The sequence below is a fragment of the Hordeum vulgare genome, chromosome 6H (genome assembly GCF_904849725.1).
Source record: "Hordeum vulgare subsp. vulgare chromosome 6H, MorexV3_pseudomolecules_assembly, whole genome shotgun sequence".
NCBI lineage: Eukaryota > Viridiplantae > Streptophyta > Magnoliopsida > Poales > Poaceae > Hordeum > Hordeum vulgare.
Genome location: NC_058523.1, coordinates 475859809 through 475886291, shown reverse-complemented (window position 1 = coordinate 475886291; position 26483 = coordinate 475859809). Strand labels below are relative to the sequence as shown.

At 43.6% G+C, this 26483-nt stretch overlaps 1 protein-coding gene across 1 annotated transcript; it reads right to left on the bottom strand.

Moving 5' to 3' along the window:
* Nucleotides 1–6384: 6384 nt before the first annotated feature.
* Nucleotides 6385–11374, bottom strand: LOC123401629 (outer envelope pore protein 16-3, chloroplastic/mitochondrial-like). Its single transcript, XM_045095465.1, has 3 exons — nucleotides 11108–11374; nucleotides 10602–10923; nucleotides 6385–6716 (listed from the first exon to the last, which is right to left on the bottom strand). Exons 1-3 carry the CDS (start codon nucleotides 11363–11365, stop codon nucleotides 6568–6570), a joined length of 729 nt encoding a protein of 242 aa, XP_044951400.1. The 5' UTR covers nucleotides 11366–11374; the 3' UTR covers nucleotides 6385–6567.
* Between the last annotated feature and the right edge of the window lie 15109 nt (nucleotides 11375–26483).

Genomic DNA, 26483 nt, shown 5'->3' with positions numbered 1-26483 from the left:
TTGCTTCTTATGGGCAGGGAAATGTTTTTCCAAAGAAGTAGTAGATCATATCCTGGGGGCTACGGACACAACCAGGGGCAAGAGAAGTGAACCAAGTCTTAGCATCATCCTTTAGCGAGAAAGGAAACAACTTAAGGATATAGTAGTGGCGGATCTTTTCCTCACTCGTGAACAGGGTGGCTATATCGTGCAGTTTGGTAAGATGGGCTACAACCGTTTCAGACTCATAACCGTGAAAAGGATCAGATTCGACCAGATTGATTAACTCAGGGTCGACAGAGAATTCATAATCCTTATTAGACACAAAGATAGGCGAAGTAGCAAACTTCGGGTCGTATTTCATCCTAGCGTTCAAAGATTTTTCTTTCTCACTTGCGCAGTAATCTCAACATCATAGCTATCCTTACAAGCAAGAAAGTCCTCAGTTATCTCTCCCTCCATAACATAACCCTCAGGCATATCAGGCAATTAATATCTAGGAGAGCTAGTTCTAACAGGCGAAATAGCAGGTTCTACTTCAATAATCTCAGCAGTTTCAGAAGTATCATCACATCTAGCAGCAACTCTACAAATTTGTGCATCAAGGAATGCACCTAGTGGCAAAGTAGTATCAAGCATAGCATCATCACAAGTATCATGGACAGCAGAAGTAGCATTATCAAGTACAGGCAACACATCAAAATTTCTAGCAGGAGGTGGTGTCGCAAACTTACTCATAACTGAAGGTGAGTCAAGTGTAGATCTAGATGGCAGTTCCTTACCTGTCCTCGTAGTTGAGGGCAAGACTTTAGTTCTTGGATCTTTCGGATTCCTCATAGTGATCAGCAGTCGTAAATCCCAAGTGACTCGGAGAATATAGCTATGCTTCCCCGGCAACGGCGCCAGAAAAAGGTCTTGATAACCCACAAGTATAGGGGATCGCAACAGTTTTCGAGGGTAGAGTATTCAACCCAAATTTATTGATTCGACACGAGGGGAAGCCAAATAATATTCTCAAGTATTAGCAGTTGAGTTGTCAATTCAACCACACCTAAAAGACTTAGTATCAGTAGCAAAGTAGTGTGATAGCAACAGTAGCAACAGTAACCAATAGCAATAGTGACAGCAGTAGCAGCAAAGTAACAGTAGCAGCAACAACAGCAGTAGCAGCAAAGTAACGTAGCAAGGACCAGTAGGAAAAGACTCGTAGGCATTGGATCGGTGATGGGTAATTATGCTGGATGGTATTCATCATGCAACAGTTATAACACGGAGAGATATGTAACTAGCTCCAGTTCGTCAATGTAATGTAGGCATCTATTCCGTATGTAGTCATGCGTGCTTAGGGAAAAGAACTTGCATGACATCTATTGTCCATCCCTCCCGTGGCAGCGGGGTCCTAATGGAAACTACGGGATATTAAGGTTCTCCTTTTAATAAAGAACCGAACCAACACATTAACACTTAGTGAATACATGAACTCCTCATACTATGGTCATCTCCGGGAATGGTTCCGGCTATTGTCACTCCGGGGTTGCCGGGTCATAACACATAGTAGGTGACTACAACTTGCAAGATAGGATCAAGAACACACATATATTGGCGAGAACATAATAGGTTCGGATCTGAAATCATGGCACTCGGGCCCTAGTGACAAGCATTAAGCATGGCAAAGTAGTAGCAACATCAATCTCAGAACATAGTGGATACTAGGGATCAATCCCCATCAAAACTAACTCGATTACATGATAGATCTCATCCAACCCATCACCGTCCAGCAAGCCTACGATGAGATTACTCACGAACGCTGAAGCGCATCATGGAATTGGCGATGAAGGAAGGTTGGTGATGACGATGGCGACGATCTCCCCTCTCCGGAGCCCAGAACGGACTCCAGATCTACCCTCCAGAGAAAGAACGAGAGGTGGCGGCACCTCCGTATCGTAAAACGCGATGAACTCTTCTCCTTGATTTTTTTTCGGACGAAAGGGACTAAATAGAGCTGCAATTGGAGGCGGTGGAGCAACGTGGGCCCTACAAGCCTGCCAGGCGTGGCCAGGGGGTCCCGCGCCTGGTGGGCTTGTGGGCTCCACGCTCCACTTCCTCGGTTGATTCTTGCGCCAGTATTTTTATATATTCCACAAGAAATCCCCGTAAATTTCCAGGTCATTCCGAGAACTTTTATTTCTGCGCAAAAACAACACCATGGCAATTCTGTTGAAAACAGCGTTAGTCCGGGTTAGTTCCATTCAAATAATGCAAATTAGAGTCCAAAACAAGGGCAAAAGAGTTTGGAAAAGTAGATACGACGGAGACGTATCACAAGTTAAGGTAGCCAATGCGACCGTCATACCCTGCACTGAGATGGTTTCCAACTTAAACTGGTGGATTCAGGGACACACATTCAGTAACTCAATGCAAGTGCTACCATTGGGAGGACATGATATCATACTCGGCATGGACTGTTTAGAGCAATGGGGTGTGATGCAATGTCATTGGGCAGAAAAGTGGATTCAATTCCAGCATAGTGGCCAAGAGATCAGACTGCAGGGAGTTCTTCCTGCACAACAAAACCATCTGGAAGAAGTGTCTATTGAACAGTTGCTGAAATGGGAGAAAGGAAATGATGTTTGGGCTACTGCAGTATTGAACGGGATTGTGATGGCTCTAGCTACAGAAGTGCCTGATGTGGTGCAACAAGTGTTGGAGAGGAATAAGGAAGTTTTTAAGAGCCACACAAGCTGCCTCCTCATAGAGCATTTGACCACAACATCAATCTAGTCCCAGGAGTTGTGCCAGTAAATTGCAGACCATGTAGATACTCTCCACTACAAAAGGATGAGATTGAGAAACAAGTAAAAGAAATGTTAGATGATGGTCTCATTACTCCTAGGATGAGTCCTTTTGCAGCTCCTGTTTTGCTAGTTAAGAAGAAAGATGGCACATGGAGATTTTGTGTGGACTACAGGAGGCTAAATGTTGTTACAGTGAAAAATAAGTTTCCCATGCCAGTGATTGATGAGATATTGGATTAATTAGGAGGTGCTAAATGGTTCTCCAAATTGGATTTGAGGGCAGGGTATCATCAGATCAGGATGAAAGAAGAGGATGAGTATAAAACTGCTTTTAAAACTCATCATGGGCAATTTCAGTTCAGGGTGATGCCTTTTGGTCTAGCTACTGCTCCAGGCACTTTCCAATGTGTTATGAATTTTTCCTTCGCATCAGGATGAAAGAAGAGGATGAGTATAAAACTGCTTTTAAAACTCATCATGGGCAATTTCAGTTCACGGTGATGCCTTTTGGTTTAGCTACTGCTCCAGGCACTTCCCAATGTGCTATGAATTTTTCCTTTGCAGGATCCAATAGAAAATATGTGCTAATATTTATGGATGATATCCTGGTGTTTAGTGGAACCTTGGAAGAGCATGTGGAACATCTCCAGTCGGTGTTTGATGTACTGAAGGAAAAGCAACTGTTTGTTAAAGAAAGCAAGTGTGCTTTTGCTCAGCAGTCTCTGGAATATTTGGGCCACATCATTTCAGACAAAGGGGTTGCCACTGATCCTGCTAAAACTGAAGCTATGGTGCAGTGGCCAGTTCCTCATACAGTGAGTGAACTAAGAGGATTTCTGGGGCTCACTGGATATTACACGAAGTTTGTCAAAAACTATGGTATTTTGGCAAAGCCACTGACTGCTCTCCTCAAGAAACAAGCATTTGTATGGTCAGCAGGAGCACAAGAGGCTTTTCAACTGCTCAAACAAGCAATGGTCAGTACCCTGTGTTAGCTCTACCAAACTTTGAAAAATCTTTCACTGTGGAAACAAATGCTTGCAACACTGGTGTGGGTGCTGTTCTATCTCAGGAGGGGCATCCTATTGCCTTTTACAGCAAGGCTCTGGGAGTGAAGAGACAGAAGTTGTCGATCTATGAGAAAGAATTCCTAGCAATTATGATGGCTATTGACAGATGGAGATCATATTTGTCTAGAGCACATTTTGTGATTAAAACTGACCATCAGAGTTTGTGTCATTTGGAGGATCAGAACCTCACTTCTGATTTGCACAGAAAAGCCATGACTAAATTAGTGGGTCTGCAATTTTCAATCCAGTACAAGAAAGGAGTGGAAAATACTGCAGTTGATGCCTTGTCAAGAGTGGCACACCTATTCTCAGTACAGCAAGTGTCTTCCAGCAAACCTGTATGGGTGCAGGAAATTTTGAACTCTTACTTTGTAGATCTTGTAGCTCAACTCATGTTACAGAAACTGTTTGTCAATTCAGAAGCTTGTCCAGGATTCCAACTGCAAGATGGATTGATTAAGCAAGATCACAAAATTTGGGTAGGAGCTAACATTAGACTTCGGACTAGGCTAATCCAGGCTTTCCATTCAACTCTTGTGGGAGGCCACTCAGGGATTCTACCCATATATCAAAGAGTGAAACAACTATTTAGTTGCCAGGGTGTGAAAGCTGATGTAGGGAATTATGTGAAACAGTGTGGCATTTGTCAACAAGCAAAGCATGAGTTGTGCAAAAGTCTTGGCCTACTTCAACCTCTTCCTGTACCTGAAAGCCCTTGGCATGAAAATAGTATGGACTTTATTGAAGGTCTGCCTAAATCAAAAGGATTTCCGGCTATACTGGTGGTGGTAGATCGCCTAATTAAAGTAAGCCATTTTATACCTCTGAAACACCCATTCACAGCAGCTTCTGTCGCCAAAGTATTCTTGAACAACATTGTCAGGCTCCATGGATTACCTCTGGTAATAGTGTCAGACAGAGACAAGATATTCACCAGCTCATTCTAGGAGTTGTTTAGAGCTTGGGGCACTCACTTGCAAATGAGTACAGCTTATCATCCACAGACAGATGGGCAAACAGAAAGGGTCAACCAATGCTTGGAAATGTATCTGATGTGTGCAGTACATGACTTTCCAACTAAGTGGGCATCCTGGATCCCTCAAGCTGAATTCTGGTACAATTCGACTTATCACTCCTCTCTAGGGTGCACTCCATACAAGGCCTTGTATGGTCATGACCCGAATCTGGGACAGTTACTGGGACATCCCACATCTCTCAACCCAGATGTCAACACCTGGTTAGCATCTCATACTGAGCATACAGCTGTTCTCAAGGAACATTTGGCAAGGGCACAATGCAAGTATGAGCAGTTTGCAGACAGACATCGTTCAGACAGGGTGTTTGCTCAAGGAGAAATGGTCTATCTCAGGCTTCAACCGTATGCTAAATCGTCAGTAGTCAATCGTCCCTGCCGCAAGCTAGCACTCAAGTATTTTGGCCCCTATAAGATCCTGGAGAAAGTAGGGCTAGCTGCCTATCGATTGGACTTGCCACGAGGCAGTCAAGTTCATCCGGTTTTCCATGTGTCACAGTTGAAGGGTCATGTGCCTGATCACACCCCAGTCTTTACGACTTTACCGACTTTACCAGCACCAGTGAATCTGTCAGCTCCTGGGGTTGTGCCGGAAGAAATATTGGATCGAAGGCTGGTTAAGAAGGGCAATGCGTCCCATTTACAAATCCTGGTGAAATGGGCAACTCTGCCAGCAGCTTCGGCAACGTAGGAAGATTACGATGTGTTGCAGGAAAGGTTTCCACACGCACCACCTTGGGGACAAGCTGGTTCTTCAGGGGCAGGTGTTGTTAGTACCTCGGCGGCGACAACAAGAGTCGAGCATGACAGAGACAACAAGAGTCGAGCATGACAGAGACGAGAAGCGCGCGTAGGGAATTGAATTGGTGGGTTGTGTAATGGAGTTGATTGGGTTAGGCCACGGTGTGTCGAGCTGGGCCTGGTACTTGAGTTGCTGGCTATATAAGAGCAAGCATGTAACAGGTTGTGTATGATTTTCAAATAGAGAATATTTTGCTCCTCATTTCCCTCTGCTCTGTCTTATCTTGTCTTAGCTCTCTCTTCTCTCGCCCGGACCCTCTTCCTCTCGCCGAACCTCAGCCACCCAAGCCTGTATCTCACCGCCGGCGACCTGGTCAAGTCGAGGTCGTGACACCCAGTTCGTTGTACCACTGGTGCCATGAAATTACTAAGCATACAATTATCCTATTACGGGTGTAGTCAAATGTGTAGTGCAAGAATTCTGAAAAAAAGGAATGAATACTACACAAAACACTGGTACTACAGCTTTTATAAGGTTTTCCCAACAGATCATCTAACTATCAAAGTATGATGTATTATTACACAAAGCCGGACGTAAAAGCATCATAAAGTTCCAACACAACACAGTTCAGCAACTACAGAGAGAAATATAGACTTGCTGACTCTAGTTTGACGCTTGAAGCACAGAACAAAATTCATAAAGCCACAACTTCAAGGGTCGGGATAACAATATTGAGTCACATGTGATTATTATCGTAACCAATGATGAAGCAAAATAAAGCAAGATATTTATTCCAGGTCTGTTGTATTGCCCTCGAGCAAAACAAGTTACTACAGCTTTGCAAAGGAACTAGGTGCATCAGCAAAACAGACATAACAGCACACGTCAGCTCAAAAATTCACCGAGCTGATGGTTTGCATGATTTGTGCTACAAGTACACAACCTTGGTCAATGCGCAGGCTCGGGCTTCTTTTCCATTGTGTATGCATGGTACGCTTTGCCATTGTCCACTCTGGTAGTATTACCACCAACGTCCAGGATGGCAGATGTGAATGCCAGGCTAGAACCACCGATGAGGGCAGACTTAATGCTCTTTCCTGTCAATTAACACAATTAGAAGTCTTCCTAGCCAATAATACTGGTTCATATGAATATGAATACAGGTACCTTAAAGAGGGTGTCGACATTATCACACAACATGATGGGGCACATACCAAAGAATTAACACTATTGCATTTGCATGCAGTGGTGACCGATTTCAATGATGTTTGACACTGGAATAATGATCCATCTGACAGGGATATCATACAATACTCCCTTCCGTTCATTTTTATAAGACGTTTCAGACAGCTCAGATTGAACTATTTTCAGCACTGTCTGAAATGTCTACAACATCTTATAAAAATGAACAGAGGGAGTACTATTTCTCACTGGATCCAGTATCAAAATTCTGTTAAGAATCCGTGAACAGTAGCCGGATTCATATTTCTGATGTCCACATGCATGATCTGGACTAACACCACTCGGGTTTTCAAGTTGCATAAATGAAAGCCATGGTATTATGCAGATTTATCATGAACCATGCACAATGGTACATACACTAAAATTGGGATCGATTAGTATTTTTTCCCACTCCATACACACTAATAGGACATGTGTTATTTTATTGTACGACAAATATATATAAATAATGCTGGGACGAGCGCTTTGGGAAAATTAGCCCCCCCCCCCCTGAAACTCAGGGAGAGAGATTAGATGTAGATTTGTGGATGGGCCCGACACCGTGCATGTCAGCTGAGGCTTCGCTTTGGATCGATTCGCTCGCTCCAGCAAGCGCACACGAATGAGCTTCTTCGCAATCATGATTCATACCAGTTCCATGAGTCCAATGGGATGCCAGACAATTATAACTAGTTTAGCCCTATCTAATTAAGATTCATTAAAAAGGTAAATGGCTTGTTAACATCATTTTGCTACACCTTGATCATTACATAAAAAAGTACAGATCCTCTTTGGATGATTCAGTTCATCAAAATCTAAATGTTGGTAAGCAACAATTATTAACCAGTTCCCATGAAATTCAGCAGTTTATGAGAACCACGTTTTTTTACAGTATTGAGATAATATCAATGTATTGATAGTTGCAGCATTTTGTATAGTGCTATGTCTAGAGTGTAGGTAGGTTAACTATCAGTTGTTACTCTGATTAAAAGGTCATGCTCAACAAAAATATCTACATTACAATTGTAACAATAACCTTAAGATTGATAAAGGTTTGTACACAAAACCATGCCCATAAGCCATCATATAGCTAGTTGTACGCACAAATGTTTTTGAGTTAAATATAATAAATACATCTAACACGGGGACATTATCTACTTCCCTTTTCTGTTCTTTAGGATTAGGTTATGAAGAAAAGGGTGCTAAAACTGAAGTGGATGCAGACATGATCATCCAGAAACGTACTCGATTTTGGATGCTTGACTTGAGCCAATAAAAAAGAGGTTTAGCACATTTCCATGTATCTTCAAATATTATTAGTATTTACCACACTATGATTTCATAAAACTTTGGACTTTGTTATATCCAAACACCTCAATTTTTTCTATAACATATATCTCTGGAACCCACTCCAAAATATAACTTATCAAAACTGAATCCAAATAATATAGATCATGAATCTTAGCTTATCATCCCCAGTTAGAATAAACATGTTTAGTCATTCAGCTTAATACAACCAGAACTAAGACAGGGAACCCATTTTGCGAAATCATGGTAAGTCTAATGCGAACTGTGGAATACAGTATACATGTCTGACCCGTATCTGTCCACACAATAACTCTTACTGCATAGTCACCAGAAGCCAATAAATATAGGAGCATAAACTATGGCATCATCCAATATTAGGATGGGCCAATCCAAAATGCTCCAGATCTGATATATCAAACTGTTCCTCAAACAGGAGAATCGACATTAATTTAATGTGGTTCTCCAAATATCATTAAAAAAAGGAGGAGCACTTTTAAGGTATTTATGAGAACACGGTTTTTTCACACTATAGGGACAAGTCCAATGTGTTTGATAGTTGCAGTATTTAGTAGTGTTATGTCTAAAGTGTAGCTAGGAAAACAATCTGTTGTTACTCTGATTAATAGCCTATGGTCAACAACAATATCTACATTCAAGTTTTAACAATATCGACATTCAACTTCAAGATTGATAAAAAGTCAGTACACAAAACTATGCACATAAGTCACCATACAGTTAGTTATAAATAATAAATATATCTAACACAGGGAATATAATCTGCTTCCTTTTCCTGTTCTTTAGGTTTATTTTGTTACAAATAGGCTGAAGTATAGAAGTAGTAGGGAGCTGGGGCAGAACACATGATAGTTTGATTGTACTGGCAGCTGCTACTTCATATACTGAACCAGCCATGCAGTATAGCAGCTGCCAGTACATGCAAAAAGGAAAATCGAGTACTGGCTGTCTAGATGCATGCATTACCTTAGTTACGAAGGAAGCTCCAGCTGACCTACTACTACTATACTTCAGCCTATTTCTAACACATTTATGAAGAAACAAAGAAATACTACATCATACTTCAGCCTATTTCTAGCATATTTATGAAGAAACAAAGAGATAAAACTAAAGTGGATGCAAACATAATCATCCAGAGATGTAGTTGACTTTGGAGGCTTGACTTCAGTTTTTTTAACGGTCTTTAGCACACTTCCAGAAATCCTTGATATTATTAGTATTTACCATGCTGTGATTCATAAAACTCTGGAGTTTGTTGGATCCAAATACAGAAATACTTCAAAATTTCAATAACATAAATCTCTGGAAGCCATAGTATCCAAAAATACTACTACCTCTGATCCATAAAAAGTGACACAATTTTGAACTAAACACAGTTCAAAACTTGATACTTATTTGGATCGGAGGGAGTACATATCAGAACTGGATTTGAATATTATTCTCGGTGAATCTTAGATTACCATGCCCAGTTAGAATAGAACTGTTCAGGCATTGAGGCTTAATATGACCAGAGCTAAGCCAGGGAACCCATTTTACGAAAACATGGTAAGTCTAATGTGAATTGTGAAATCCATTATACATTTCTGACCCGTATCTGTCCACACAATAGCTCTTACTGCGTAGTCACCAGAAGCCAACTAAATATGGGAGCATAAGCCATGCCATCATCTAATATTACTATATTAGGATGGACCAATCCAAAATGCTCCAGATATGAGATATCTAGGTAACGGTTCCTCAAACAAGAGAATCATTCTATCATTTAATGCAGTTCTCTAAATGTTGTTAACAAATGGAGGAACACTTTCAAGGTATTTAAGATTGTAGCTAACATCCTATAGAAGTATAAGGGCCACCAGTTTATTCAGGTTTGCCAACAAACTTTTATTATTATGCGTGGAAATAATTTTCAAAGATTTTTTCACCAAAAGAAGCTGTGTCTCCTATGAGATATGTGATCCAATGACATGATCACATGAATAAAACTTTCATTGACATAAGGACCTAGCAAAAATCATTTCATCGGGCTGCAATAGGAACAAGTACTTACAGCTGAAATTAATTTCAAAATAGGCAAAGTTTGAGCGATTTTAACCTATGATCTAATGGCAGTGATTGTCAGAGAGCAAGCAATGCTATTCAATAAACCAATCATAGTGTGTCTCCTCTTCTGAGGCCTTTCGTCAATGATAATCCCTCAAAATATAACTAAACTCACCGATCTAACAGAACCCAGTTCGTGCAAAATAGATCATCTTATTGTCATAATCAGTACCAGTCGAACGCAATGTAGGTTGATACCCGCATGACTGCATTGAATATTGACCAGAGACACAAAGAAATAACGCAATCCCCAAGTTTATCGCTATCCATTAGCAAATGCAAATCTCAACGTGTGATCGGTGGTCAGGACAGGACGGCGAAAGCATGTATCTAACCTCTGTAGCCATAGACGGTGGCGCCGGAGACGAAGGCGCCGATGGCCCCGTTGACGAAGTCGCGCTTCTTGCGCTGGCTCTGCACAATCTGCTCCACCCCGATGTAAAGTCCTCCGACGGCGGCGAAAGTGACCCCGTAGCTGCCGCACATCTTGAGCGTCCGGACGAGGCCCGGGAGCGCGACGTGGCGCTCCACCCGGGGCACGTCGTACCAGGTGGCGACGATGGTGCCCCAGATGGTGCCCGCGGCCAGACCCGTCGCGGCGCCCTTCACCGTCTTCGTGGCCGGCGAGTCATCCTCCATCGCTCCCTTTCCTACTTCCTGCAAGACCAACAGAAGGAATAAATAAATAAACGCCCGCTCGAGCTCGTGGGCCGAGGAACCCTAGCGCGAGATCGAGATCTGGCAGAAGAAGAGCGCGGTCTGCTCGATTTGATCGGAAGCCCGAGCGACGCGTCCGGTCTGAGAGATGCGCATGGCGGGGGGAGGGGGGCTGAGGATTTACCTGCGCAGCGTGTGCCGGCGGCCGCGTGCCGAGGCGGAGCCGGAGGCGGAGAAATGGTTGGGATTTTTGGGGCGGAAGGGAGGAGGAGTTGGGGGTGGAAACGGGAGAGGGGATCGCGTCGTGGGACGGTGGGAGTGCGGGTGAAAGAGAGTGAGACGGGCGCAGTGGCCGCCTCGGATCGGCGATGCTCGATCGGCCGCGCCGTTCGTCAGATGTTTGGGCCCGGTCGCTAAGCCACCATTTCACCATGCACGACATATCTCATGGGCTTCCAAAGCCCTGTTTGGACTTTGGATTGGATAAAAAAATGGTTTTTTAGATCTCGGGTTCGAAAATTCAGATTTAAACTAAGTACTGAGACTATCTGGAGAAATGCTTTATCTGGATTGCCTGGGAGGATTGATGAAACTTGTGTTGATGTTGTGATCAAATCAAGTGAATTTATATTTTAAAGTATTCTAAAGCATGTATATATCCATTTGCAAAAACTTATATTTAAAAACGGAGGAAGTATGAGTTTGATATGCATTGAGATATACTAGCAAAAGGATCATGCGTTGCAATAGGAGAAAAAAATACAACACGCTCTTAGTTTATAAAAAATGTCTATAATCTGAGAATTTGTAGCTACTGTCAAAACGAAAATGGTCTTAACCTACAAAAGCGCAGTTCAAGATTGAAAAGGTCTTATATTTCAATATGATTTGCATGTAGTACATACAAAGAAATGGACAAGTGATCTTCAATCCTGATTTTATTGAGGTGTTCATTCCAATTCGGATCAGTACCACCTAAAAAAGTGTTGTGCGCGGATGAAAAATAGACTATGATCGTCGCAAGGCCACGAGTATCAGCGATTCCTGCTGACAACAACTTCATCAATTGCACGGTTACGCGTTGTGGTCTGCCCGATTCCTCGTGCAGCGGTAAGGCATGCTTGGCCAGTGCCCAGACGAGTACTCACAGTGTAATTATTATCACCCAAGTACCCCAAAGTACCCCTCCAGTAGCCATAGTGGTTCGTTGTATGCCCATACCCCCAACCAGCGAGCACAAGCAAAATGGGCAAATCTGATCCCTGGGCTGAAAGAATTCACAATCTGGACCGCCTTCGATTTTTTTTTGCCCAACTGACCCTTTTGTGTGACGCCCGATGCGTAGGCGCCACACTACACTATGTGACGCCTAAGCCGTGGGCGCCACACCCCCGTCCACGTTGGCGCTGCAGGACGAATAGAACTAGCACGCTCTATTGTGTCGAGCAAGGCCCCTTTCCCTTCTTCTTCTTCCTCTCTTCTTCCTCTTTCTCTTTCCTTTTGCGCATTTTTTAAGCCTCTTTCATCACCCTCTCCGTGAAGCATTGATGCTCCCGCTCTCTCTTTGATGCACTCTCTGCGGATGCCTTCTTATAGCTTGCTACAAAATCCATTTGACGTTTCTCCATCATCTTCTTGTGCTCCTCCTTCATCCGCTTCTCATAATAGTAGTGGTCAAGCTTTATTTTCAGCTCCTCCTTCATCTTTGCTTCCCTCTCCTCTTTCTTCTTCCTCTCCGCTTTGGCTGCGTCCTCCTTGTAATGTCCAAGATGCGGCCCTATCCTTATTTTTGGCGCGAGGGCCTCGACAGGGATAAAACGCATCTCGTCGTTTCGCGAGAATGGATATCGTTATAAGTACATGTACTGAAAAGATGAGTATAAGGAGTTGGCTTACACTCGCCACAAGCTACATCAGAGTCACATCAGTACAATACATACAATCATCATGAAGAAGAGCAGGGTACGTATACGGACGAAAACAAACGATAAAAGAACGACGTCCATCCTTGCTATCCCAGGCTGCCGTCCTGGAGCCCATCCTAGATCAATGAAGAAGAAGAAAAAACTCCAAATAGCACACAATCAACGCGCTCACGTCAAAGTAACTCCTTACCTGTACCTGCAACTGGTGTTTTAGTAATCTATGAGCCGCATGGGACTTAACAGTCTCATTTCCAAAGGTATCAAGACTAGCAAATCTTAATGGGTGAGGTATGGTTAAGTGGTGAGGCTGCAACAAGCGACTAAGTATTCATTTGAGGTGGCTAACTTACGAGTACGGGGTGATCTACGCATAGCAGACGTGAACTACTGTTGATCAAATAAATGATCCTGAACACCTACTTACGTCGGACATAACCCCACCGTGTCCTCGATCGAAGAAAGGAGCTCGCGAAAGAGACAGTCACGATTACGCACTCAGTTGACATATTTTAATTAAGCTTACTTCAAGTTGTCTAGAACCGAATGTTAAACAAAGTTTCCACTTTGCCACATAACCGCGAGCACGACTCACTACAAGAAATATGCTAACTTACGACCTTCAATATTGGTCACCGAATGATCGTTGATTTCCATTTGCGACTTTTTTACGACCAAAAACAGACGGTCAAAAGTTGGGTGTCTCTAATGGGAATTAACGACCTTTCTTCTCGAATGGTTGTAGACTTTTACGACCAAACAAAGGGTCGTAGGTTCTACGACCAATCATTTTGGTCGTTAAAAGTCTGCCCACACCATGTCGGATCCACTGTGGCAAGCTGGCATGGCAGAATTACGACCAAATAAAAAGGTCGTAAATTAGAATCAGCCCGATCCATTCCGGTCGTCTACATGGACCAAGCCCAATAATTTAGCTCATCTAATGTTTTTTTCTCTTTATTTTGCTTAGCTGCATGGGCCTGGCCCGATACTTCGGGCTTCTTTTATTTTCTTTGCGTCATCCACTTATTTGGGCCTTGGCCTTATTACATTTATTTTTGTTTTTGTTCCAGAACTTGGTTTTATTTTATTTGCTGGGCCTTTTCAGCCCAATTATTTATCCAGTATTAAATCCAACACTATTTCATATTCAAATCAAGAAAACTCAAAGTCGAATTAAAATCGTTCATATATAACATCACATAATACATCTCCCAGTTTTACATAACACAATAAGTCATCTCTTGAATACACTTCCTTACATAGGAATATAGCAAGAACGAACAAAATTGCACAATAGAATAATGGCGCATCTGCTATTGTCCCAACAGTACAATGGACTTCATTCCACTCTCCTATGAGACATGGTCGAGATGCGATAACTTGTCATCCTACAAGAACATTACACTGCACATGAATCAATCGAAAGGAAAGAAATATAAAAAATATTAGAAACAAAAATATTTGTGTTCATCCTCAAGATGATGTTAAAAATCCTTCGTATCACAAATGATTTATCTCTTCTATTGCAACAAAATATAACTAGTTGCAGATACACTATATGCATGTACATACATAAATAGTGTGGTTTATTATAACAAAGACATTCAAGTGATAATAGTAAAAATCATGCTAAGACAAAAGATCATCTAATTAATTATAAAAATCATGGTAAATATAGCTAACAGATATATCAAACTGTCCTTAGTCCTAAGCATCATCAAAACATAAATCAGAGGAGCATCTACCCAGCATAACAACAAAATGGTGTATCATACAACCTGTAAAATATGGACTTAGGGATGGTAAGCAAACATCAATGTTATCTATTTCCCTGTTATCCCGTCTAATGAACACATAAACATGTATAATTCTGCTAATACTCCCAGAAACATCTGAGTTACATCTTGTCTAATGAACAGATAAACATGTATAAACAACATGTAAAAAACTTTATAAGGATTTAAATCCTCCAGAGATCTCATGAAAATACTTTGCATTAAAGTTGGGCCTTAGGAATAATAAGTCAACATAGCCGTCTTGGGTTACACGAATCAACATGTTTACCCCAAGAGGTGTAAAACCAGGCCGCATTTAACCAATGATCTCCCCCAAACCATGTGAGCGAGTCACCCCCACATCCGAATTAGACTTATTTTTGCCGAGGGGTCTGGTGACATTAAATATGCATGGAGTGGCATAGGATCGAGCATGCATCTTGCAAAGAAAGTGTTCAAAAAAATTGTGTTGCCACCATACAGGAACAAGCCTAGGAGAGTGACTAGGAAATGCAGGACGTGATTCCTTCTCCTGTTGCGGCTTGCTAACACGAAGGATGTCTGTCTGCTTGGGGAACTGAACAGAGATAGGATATGGGAGGGAACCTTCCATGGCGTAGGGGTCGGAAGGTGAGTATGGGAATGGAGCTCTAGGTTGAAGAAGCAGATCCCGCGAATGTGCATACGGAGAAGGCCTCGAGGTTAATTAGGATGTCGGTGTCGTCCTGGTCGCCGGTCGGCCAACCTCTCTCTGCATACAGAGATCAAGGAGGGACGGGGGTCAGAGCTTGACGAGCTCCATGGAGCAACGGTCCATGAAGAGGCGCGCGTGAGGAACTACACATCAGGGAGCGGCCTCGGATAAATCGAAATGACACAGAGGTTGAGAGAGACCGGGAGGAGAATACGGACCTCAACGAGCTCCAGACCTTCCTTTCATGGAGCGTCTGTTGGCTGTGGGGTCGCGGCTAGGGAGAGAAGAAGGACCTCCATGGTGGGAGCAGCTCGATCCGAAGATGCTATTGAACTCCAAGTCGAGGAAGAATCTGGGTGCGCCATGGCCGTCGCCTGGCCTGGTGTGCTCTCTTGATCTCCCTCCCCTCCCTCTTATCTTCTCATCTAGTGGAACGAGGGGAGGGGAGGGGAGAGGGTGGGTGTGGCGGCTGTGGAGGACATGGACGCCGTCGAGGTCTGTGGGAGGGAGACGGAGAGGTGGTGGTGGCGGCGACGACGACGATGTGGGTGGGGGAGGCGAGGGGAGGGGAATCAAAAGATGGATGCAAAAAAGGAACACGAGACGAGGTGAGGTGAGGAGATGGTGCATGAAGGAGGGGAGGGGCTTACCGATGTTAGATCTGGCCACCTCTGGCCTCGCCGTCGCTGGATGTGGAAGGTCCCAACGAAGCTAAAGTGGCGGTCGAAACCTAGCCACGGGTGAGGGTTGCGGGCTTGCACTAGAGGGTGCGAGAGATGGATCTGACTGGCGGGGAGGAAAGAGTTGCACGAGGGGAGCCCGGGGGTGTGCTGCGCGCCGGTGAGAGCCGCCTCAACTTGCCGGAATCGGGTGGAGCAGAGGAGTCGCGCGAGGGAGAGAGAGAGGGCTCGCGGGGGAGAAGGGCTCGCGATGAGGGAAGGGGATGGGAGAGAGGAGGAGGGCGTGGGGGAGGCCATGTACGGCGGGGAGCTCCACCGGAGGGAGGTGGCGGCGGTGATCTCGAAGGGAGGAGGTGGCGACTGTGATCTAGAAGGGAGGAGGAGGGGTGTGCTGTTGGGGAACGTTGCATGGGAAACAAAAAAATTCCTATGCACACGCAATACCTATCCATGGTGATGATCATCTACGAGAGAGGAGAGTGAATCTACATACCTTTGTAGATCGCTAAGTGATACGTCTCCAACATATCTATAATTTTTGATGTTTTCATGCTATTATCTTGTCAAACTTTAGATGTTTTGTATGCCTTTTATATCTTTTTTGGGACTAACTTATTAACTCAGTGCCAAGTGCGAGTTTCAGTTTTTTCCATGTTTTTTACCCCTTTCAGAGGAGGATTTTAAACGGAGTCCAAATGGAACGAAGCTTCCAAAAAGATTTTTTCCGAAACAGAAGAAGATCGGGAAGCTTGAGAACCAAGGCAGGGGGCCACCAGGGACCCCAGAAGCCCCCTAGCCGCGGCCGGGGGGGCCCGCGCCTCCCAGGCTTGTGGGATCCCTGGGCCACCTCTGCCCTAGGTCTTTCGCCTATATATTCCCTAAAATCCCAGAAAAAATCAGGAGATCATCGAAAGTACTTTTTCGACGCCGCAAGCTTCTGTCTCCGCAAGATCCCATCTGGGGCACGTTCTGGTGCCCTGCCGGAGGGGGGATTCGGATACGGATGGCTTCTTCATCAACACCATGACCTCTCCGATGATGTGTGAGTAGTTCACCACAGACCTACGGGTCCATAGCTAGTAGCTAGATGGCTTCTTCTCTCTCTTGGATCTTCAATACAAAGTTCTCCATGATCTTCATGAAGATCTATCCGATGTAATCTTCTTTTGCGGTGTGTTTGTCGAGATCCGATGAATTGTGGATTTATGATCAGATTATCTATGAAACTTATTTGAGTTTATTCTGATATCTCTTATGCATGATTTCATATCCTTGTAATTCTTTCGAGTTGTGGGTTTTGTTTGGCCAGCTCGATCTATGATTCTTGCAATGGGATAAGTGCTTGGTTTTGGGTTCATACCGTGCGGTGACCTCACCCAGTGACAGAAGGGGTAGCGAGGCACGCATCGTGTTGTTCCCATCAAGGGTAAAAAGATGGGGTTTTCATCATTGGTTTGAATTTATCCCTCTACATCATGTCATCTTGCTTAAGACGTTACTCTGTTCGTCATGAACTCAATACACTAGATGCATGCTGGATAGCGGTCGATGTGTGGAGTAATAGTAGTAGATGCAGAAAGTATCGGCCTATTTGTCTCGGACGTGATGCATATATGTATGATCATTGCCTTAGATATCGTCATGACTTTGCGCGGTTCTATAAATTGCTCAACAGTAATTTGTTCACCCACCGTAATATTTGCTATTTTGAGAGAAGCCTCTAGTGAACACGATGGCCCCCAGGTCAACTCCACACCATATTTTCAGCCTTACTTTTTTTCTTCGTTGCACTTTCCGCCTTCAGATCTCACCTTGTAATCAATCTTGAAGGGATTGACAACCCCTTTATAGTGTTGGGTGCAAGCTCTTTTGTGTTTGTGCAGGTACTCTGGACTTGACGGGATTCTCCTACTGGATTGATACCTTGGTTCTCAAACTGAGGGAAATACTTACTGCTCGTGTGCTGCATCACCCTTTCCTCTTCAAGGAAAAAACCAATGCAAGATCAAGAGACGACAGAAGATTTCTGTCGCCGTAGCACTAAGCAGAAGCATATATAACGCGGTTGATGTAGTGGAACATCTTCGTGATCCATATCGCAGCCTGTCCCGCGATCTTATCTCGATCCGTCCCGCGATCCCATCACAATCCATCCCGATCTAGTGCCGAACAGATGACACCTCCGCGTTCAGCACATGTACAACTCGATGGCGATCCCTACCTTCTTGATCCAGCAAGAGGGGCAGAGAGCTGATGAGTTCTCTAGCACGGCGACATGGTGGTGGTGGTGGTGGATCTATTCCAGCAGGGCTTCGCCTAAGCGCTGCTGAAAAACCGATATAGAGGAAGAACAAATCTAGAGAGAAGTAGAGGGAGCACGTGGCAATTAGGGTTAGCCCTCACCTCTAAAACCTCTAGTATATATAGGAGGTAGGGAGGGGAGGAGGCAGCCTCAAACCCTCAAGGTTTGGCCGAAATTGGAGGTGGAAGAGTCCTACTCCAATCCTACTAGGAGTAGGATTCCTCCTCTCCACTTGGAAACCCTTTCCACCTTTTCCACCTTTGGGTTTCTTTCCTTCCCACCTCCAATCCACCTTGGGCTTTAGTGGAGGCTTCGACCAGCCCACTAAGGGCTGGTCCACATCCTCCCAGAGCCCATGAGACCCTTTGGGGTGGGTGGGCCCACCTGGTGGACCCCTAGAACCCATTCGTCACTCACGGTACACTACCGGAAATGTCCGAAACTTTTCCGGAGTTCAAAAACCACTTTCCTATATGTCAATCTTTACCTCCGGACCATTCCAGAGCTCATGTTGACGTCCAGGATCTCATCCGGGACTCCGAGCAACATTCGGTTACCAACACCTATAACTCAACTATATCGAAAACGTCACCGAACCGTAAGTGTGCAAACCCTGTGGGTTCGAGAATTATGCAGACATGACCTTAGACACTCCCCGGTCAATAACCAACAGCGGGACCTGGATGTCCATATTGGCTCCTACATAGTCTACGAAGATCTCTATCGGTTGAACCTCTATGTCAAGGATTTAGTTAATCCCGTATGTTGTTCCCTTTGTCCTTCGGTATGTTACTTGCCCGAGATTCGATCGTCAGTATCTCCATACCTAGTTCAATCCCGTTCCCGGCAAGTGTCTTTACTCGTTCCGTAATACAAGATCACATGATTAACTCCTTAGTCACATTGCTTGCAAGGCTTATTGTGATGTTGTATTACCGAGTGGGCCCCGAGATACCTCTCCGTCACACGGAGTGACAAATCACAGTCTTGATCCATGCCAACCCAACAGACACCTTCGGAGATACCTATAGAGCACCTTTATAGTCACCCAGTAACGTTGCGACATTTGATACACACAAGGTATTCCTCCGGTGTCCGGGAGTTGCATGATCTCATGGTCATATGAACAGATACATTGACATGCAGAAAACAGTAGCAGTAAACTGACACGATCATATGCTACGTTTATAATTTGGGTCTTCTCCATCACATCATTCTCGTAATGATGTGATCCTGTTATCAAGCAACAACACTTGTCTATGGGGAGGAAACCTTGACCATCTTTGATCAATCAGCTAGTCAACTAGAGGCTCAATAGGGACAGTGTGTTGTCTATGTATCCACACATGTATTTGAGTTTCCAATCAATACAATTCTAGCATGGATAATAAACGATTATCATGAACAAGGAAATACAATAATAACCAATTTATTATTGCCTCTATGGCATATTTCTAGCAGTCTCCCACTTGCACTAGAGTCAATAATCTAGTTCACATCACTATGTGATTGCAATGAATCTAACACCCATACACTTTTGGGGTTCGATCATGTCTTGCTTGTGAGAGAGGTTTTTAGTCAACAGATATGAACCTTTTAGATCCATGTGTGTGTTACAAATCTTTATCTCATCATATAGATGATGCTACTACGCGCCATTTGGAATTATTCCAAATGACTGCTCCACTATACGAATCCGGTTTACTATTCAGAGGTATCCGGATTAGTGTCAAAGCTTGCATCGACGTAACCCTTTACAATGAACTCTTTAATCACCTCCATAATCGAGAAAAAATCCTTACTCCACTAGTTACTAAGGATAACTTTGACCATTGTTCAGTGATTCAATCTTGGATCACTCTTTGTACCCCCCATTGACAGACTCATGGCAAGGCACACATCAGGTGCGGTACACAGCATGGCATACTTTAGAGCCTACGGCTAAGGCATAGGGGACGATCTTAGTCCTTTCTCTTTCTTCTGCCATGGTCAAGTTTTGAGTCTTACTCAAATTCACACCTTACAACACAGCTAAGAACTCCTTCTTTGTCGATCTATTTTGAACTCCTTCAAAAACTTGTCAAGGCATGCATTTCATTAAAAGTTCTATTAAGCGTTTTGATCTATCTCCATAGATCTTGATGCTCAATGTTCAAGTAGCTCTATCCAGGTTTTCCTTTGAAAAACTCTTTTCAAACAACCCTTTGTGTTTTCCAGAAATTCTACATTATTTCCGATCAACAATATGTCAATCACATATTCTAACCAGAAATTCCATACTGCTCCCACTCACTTCTTTGGAAATACAAGTTTCTCAAAAACCTTGTATAAACCCAAAAACTTTGATCATCTCATCAAAGCGTATATTCCAACTCCGAGATGCTTGGTCCAGTCGATAGAAGGATCGCTGGAGCTTGCATACATGTTAGCATCCTTAGGATCGACAAAACCTTCTGGTTGTATCACATACAACCTTTCCTAAAGGAAACCGTTGAGGAAACAATGTTTTAACATCCTATCTGCAAGATTTCTTAAATAATGCAACAACTGCTAAGATAATTCCAACAAAATTTTAGCATCGCTACAAGTGAGAAAGTCTCATCATTGTCAACTCTTTGAACTTGTCGGGAACATCTTTGCGACAAGTCGAGCTTTCTTAATGGTGACTTTTCATCATCATCGTCTGTCTTCATTTTGAAGATCCATCTGTACTTAATAGTCTTACGAGCATCAAGTAGTTCTTCCAAAGTCTACACTTTGTTTTCATACATGGATCCCCTCTCGGATTTCATGGCCTCCAGCCATTTGCCAGAATCCGGGTGCACCATCGCTTCTCCAGAGCTCGTAGGTTCATTGTTGTCCAACAACATGACCTCCAAGACAGGGTTACCGTACCACTCTGGAGCAGTATGTGACCTTGTCGACCTACTAGGTTTGTAGTAACTTGATCCGAAGCTCCATGATCACTATCATCAGCTTCCACTTCAATTGGTGTAGGCGCCACAGGAACAACTTCCTGCGCCCTGCTACACACTTGTTGTAGTGACGGTTCAATAACCTCATCAAGTTTCACCATCCTCCCACTCAATTCTTTTGATTGAAACTTTTACTCGAGAAGGGACCTGTTTCTAGAAACAAACACTTTGCTTCCGTATCTGAGATAGGAGGTATACCCAACTGTTTGGGGTGTCCTATGAATATGCATTTATCCGCTTTGGGTTCGAGCTTATCATGCTGAAACTTTTTCACATAAGCATCACAGCCCCAAACTTTTCAGAAACGACAGCTTAGGTTTCTCCAAACCATAGTTCATATGGTGTCATCTCAACGAAATTGCATGGTGCCCTATTCAAAGTGAATGCGGTTGTCTCTAAAGCCTAACCCATAAACAATAGTGTTAATTCGATAAGAGACATCATAGTATGCACTATATAAAATAGGGCGTGGCTATGACGTTCAGACGCACCATCACACTATGGTGTTTGAGGCGGCATGAGATGTGAAACAATTTTCACATTGTCTTAATTGTGTACCAAACTCGCAACTCACATATTCATCTCTATGATCATATAGTAGACATTTTATCCTCTTGTCACGATGATCTTCAACTTCACTCTGAAATTACTTGAACCTTTCAATAATTCAGGCGTGTGTTTCATCAAGTAAATATACTAGTATCTACTCAAATCATCTGTGAAGTAAGAACATAACGATATCCACTGCGTGCCTCAACACTCATTGGACTGCACACATCAAAATGTATTACTTCCAACAAGTTACTTTCTTGTTCCATCTCACTAGAAAACGAGGCCTTCAGTCATCTTGCCCATGTGGTATGATTTGCATGTCTCAAGTGATTCAAAAATCAAGTGAGTCCGAACGATCCATCTGCATGGAGTTTCTTCATGTGTTTATATCAATATGACTCAAGTGGCAGTGCCACAATTAAGTGGTACTGTCATTACTATTTTATATCTTTTGGCATCAATATTATGAACATGTGTATCACTATGATCGAGATTCAATAAACCATTCATTTTAGGTGCAAGACCATTGAAGGTATTATTCAAACAAACATAGTAACCATTATTATCTTTAAATGAATAACAGTATTGCGATAAACACAATCTAATCATGTCTATGCTCAACGCAAACACCAAATAACAATTATTTAGGTTTAACACTAATCCCGATGGTAGAGGGAGCGTGCGTTGTTTGATCACATCACCTTCGAAACACTTCCAACACATATCGTCACCTTGCCTTTAGCTAGTCTCCATTTATTTTGTAGCTTTTATTTCGAGTTACTAACACTTAGCAACCGAACCGGTATCTAATACCCTGGTGCTACTAGGAGTACTAGTAAAGTACACATCAATATCACGTATATCCAATATACTTTTGTCGACTTTGCGAGCCTTCTCATCTACCAAGTATCTAGGGTAGTTCCGCTTCAGTGATCGTTCCCCTCATTACAGAAGCATTTAGTCTCGGGTTTGGGTTGAACCTTGGGTTTCTTCACTAGAGCAGCAACTGGTTTGCCATTCCATGAAGTATCCCTTCTTGCCCTTGCCCTTCTTGAAACTAGTGGTTTTACTAACCATCAATAATTGATGCTCCTATGTGATTCCTACTTTCGCGGTGTCAAACATCGCGAATAGCTCAAGGATCATCATATCTATCCTTGATATGTTATAGTTCATCACAAAGCTCTAGTAGCTTGGTGGCAATGACTTTGGAGAACCATCACTATCTTATCTGGAAGATCAACTCCCACTCAATTCAAGCGATTGTAGCACTTAGACAATCTGATGACATGCTCAACGATATAGCTTTTCTCCCTTACTTTGTAGACAAAGAATATTGTCGGAGGTCTCATACCCCTCAATAAGGGCACGAGCATGAAATCTCTTGGAACATCTCATATGTTCTGTGATGTTCAAAACGTCTTCGGCGCCTTAATTCTAAGCCGTTAAGCATTACGCACTGAACCATCACGTAGTCATCAACAACGTGTATGTAAGATGTTCGCAACATCCACAAATGATGCTCGAGGTTCAGCACACCGAGTGGTGCATTAAGGACATAAGCCCTCTGCGCAGCAATGAGGACAATCCTCAGTTTATGGACCCAGTCCGCATAATTGCTACTATCAACTTCCAACTAAATTTTCTCTAGGAACATATCTAAAACAGTAGAGCTACAGCGCAAGCTACAACATAATTTGCAAAGACCTTTTGACTATATTCATGATAACTGAGTTTAGCTAATCATATTACTAATAAACTCCCACTCAAATTGACATCCCTCTAGTCATTCGAGTGTCGCATAATCCAAATTCACTAACTCAAGTCCGATCATCACGTGAGTTGAGTATAGTTTCAATGGTGAATATCTCCATGTTGATCATATCAACTATATGATTCATGCTCGATCTTTCGGTCTCTTGTGTTCTGAGGCCATGTCTGTACATGCTAGGCTCGTCAAGTTTAACCCGAGTGTTCCGCATGTGCAACTGTTTTGCACCCATTGTATGTGAACGTTGGGTCTATCACACCCGATCATCACGTGGTATCTCGAAACGACAAACTGTCGCAACGGTGCACAGTCGGAGAGAACACAATTGTATCTTCAAATTTTAGTGAGGGATCACCTTATAATGCTACCGTCGTTCTAAGCAAAATAAGGTGCATAAAAGGATTAACATCACATGCAAATCATAAGTGACATGATATGGCCATGAATGTGTGCTTCTTGATCTCCATCACCAAAGCACCGACATGATCTCCATCGTCACCGGTGCCGCACCATGATCTCCATCATCGTGCCGCCATCGGGGTTGTCGCGCTATCTGTTCTATTACTACTAAAGCTACAACCTAGCAATATAGTAAAAGCATGTGCAAGCACAAACATTAGTTTAAAGACAACCCTATGGCTCCTGCCGGTTGTCGTAGCATCGACGTGCAAGTCGATATTTAACTACTACAACATGATCATCTCATACATCCAATATATCATATCATGTCTTTGGCCATATCACATCACATGCATACCCTGCAAAAACAAGTTAGACGTCCTCTAATATATTGTTGCATGTTTTACGTGGCTGCTATGGGTATCTAGTATGATCGCATCTTACTTACGCAAAGCCACAACGGTGATATGCAAATTGCTATTTAACCTTCTCCAAGGACCGCCTCGGTCAAATCTGATTCAACTAAAGTTGAAGAAACAGACACCCACCAGTCATCTTTATGCAACAAGTTGCATGTCAGTCAATGAAACCGATCTCTCGTAAGCGTACGAGTAAAGTTGGTCCGAGCCGCTTTAATCCAACAATACCCCCGAATCAAGAAAAGACTAAGGAGGGCAGCAAATTGAACATCAACGCCCACAAAATCTTTTGTGTTCTACTCGAGATATCATCTACGCATGAACCTAGCTCTGATACCATAGTTGGGGAACGTTGCATGGAAACAAAAAATTTCCTACGCACACGCAATACCTATCCATGGTGATGATCATTTATGAGAGGGGAGAGTGAATCTACATACCCTAGTAGATCGCTAAGCGGAAGCGTATACAATGCGGTTGATGTAGTGGAACATCTTTGTGATCCAAATCGCATCCCATCCCACGATCTCATCACGATCCATCCCGTGATCCCATCACGACCATCCCGATCTAGTGTCGAATGGACGTCACCTCCGCGTTCAACACACATACAACTCGATGACGATCCCCGCCTTATTGATCCAGCAAGAGGAGCGGAGAGGTAGATGAGTTCTCTAGCACGGTGGCATGGTGGTGGTGGTGGTGGATCTATACCAGCAGGGCTTCGCCTAAGCGTTGCTGAAAAACCGATCTAGAGGAACAACGGATCTAGAGAGAAGTAGAGGGAGCACATGAGAATTAGGGTTAGCCCTCACCTATAAAATCTCTAGTATATATAGGAGGGAGGGAGGGGAGGAGGCAGCCTCAAACCCTCAAGGTTTGGCCGAAATTGGAGGTTGAAGAGTCCTACTCCAATCCTACTAGGAGTACGATTCCTCCTCTCCACTTGGAAACCCTTTCCACGTTTTCCACCTTTGGTTTCTTTTCTTCCCACTTCCAATCCGCCTTGGGCTTTAGTGGAGGCTTCGGCCAGCCCACTAAGGGCTGGTCCACTTCCTCCCAGGGCCCATGAGACCCTTTGGGGTGGGTGGGCCCAACTGGTGGACCCCCGGAACCCATTCGTCACTCCCGGTACACTACCGGAAATGTCTGAAACTTTTCCGGAGTTCAAAAACCACTTTCCTATATACCAATCTTTACCTCCGGACCATTACGAAGCTCATCATGACATACATGATCTCATTTGGGACTCCAAACAACATTCGGTTACCAACACCTATAACTCAACTATACCGAAAATGTCACCAAACCTTAAGTGTGCAGACCCTGCGGGTTCGAGAATTATGCACACATGACCTGAGACACTCCCCGGTCAATAAACAATAGCGGGACCTAGATGTCCATATTGGATCCTACATAGTCTACGAAGATCTCTATCGATTGAACCTCTATGTCAAGGATTCAGTTAATCCCGTATGTTGTTCCCTTTGTCCTTCGATATGTTACTTACCCGAGATTCGATCGTCGGTATCTCCATACCTAGTTCAATCCCGTTATCGGCAAGTCTCTTTAATCGTTCTGTAATACAAGATCCCATGACTAACTCCTTAGTCACATTGATTGCAAGGCTTATTGTGATGTTGTATTACCGAGTGGGCCCTGAGATCCTCTCCGTCACACGGAGTGACAAATCCCAGTCTTGATCCATGCCAACCCAACAGACACCTTTGGATATACCTGTAGAGCACCTTTATAGTCACCCAGTAACGTTGCGACGTTTGATACACACAAGGTATTCCTCCGGTGTCCGAGAGTTGCATGATCTCATGGTCATAGGAACACATACATTGACATGGAGAAAACAGTAGCTGTCGTGGGTACAAGTGTGACAGTAGATGTATAGGGTATGAAAGGATGGGAAGAGCCTTAGCTACCGCGAGGATGTATGAGTTCAGGCCCCTCTATGGTGGAGGTAAAATCCCTACGTCTCAGTGCTCTTGGGAGCTTAGTGTCGAGTGGAATATAGGATTACAGTAAATGCCAACCCCTGCACCAGTGGGGAAGGGCG

Bases quoted from the DNA above. Each gene is read 5' to 3' on its own strand.
- LOC123401629 (XM_045095465.1), bottom strand. From the start codon at position 11,365: ATGTCGTGCATGGTGAAATGGTGGCTTAGCGACCGGGCCCAAACATCT. The intron at 10,924-11,107 runs GTAAATCCTCAG...TTGGTCTTGCAG, and splicing joins CGCCGGCACACGCTGCGCAG to GAAGTAGGAAAGGGAGCGAT. The intron at 6,717-10,601 runs GTTAGATACATG...GTTAATTGACAG, and splicing joins CACCGTCTATGGCTACAGAG to GAAAGAGCATTAAGTCTGCC.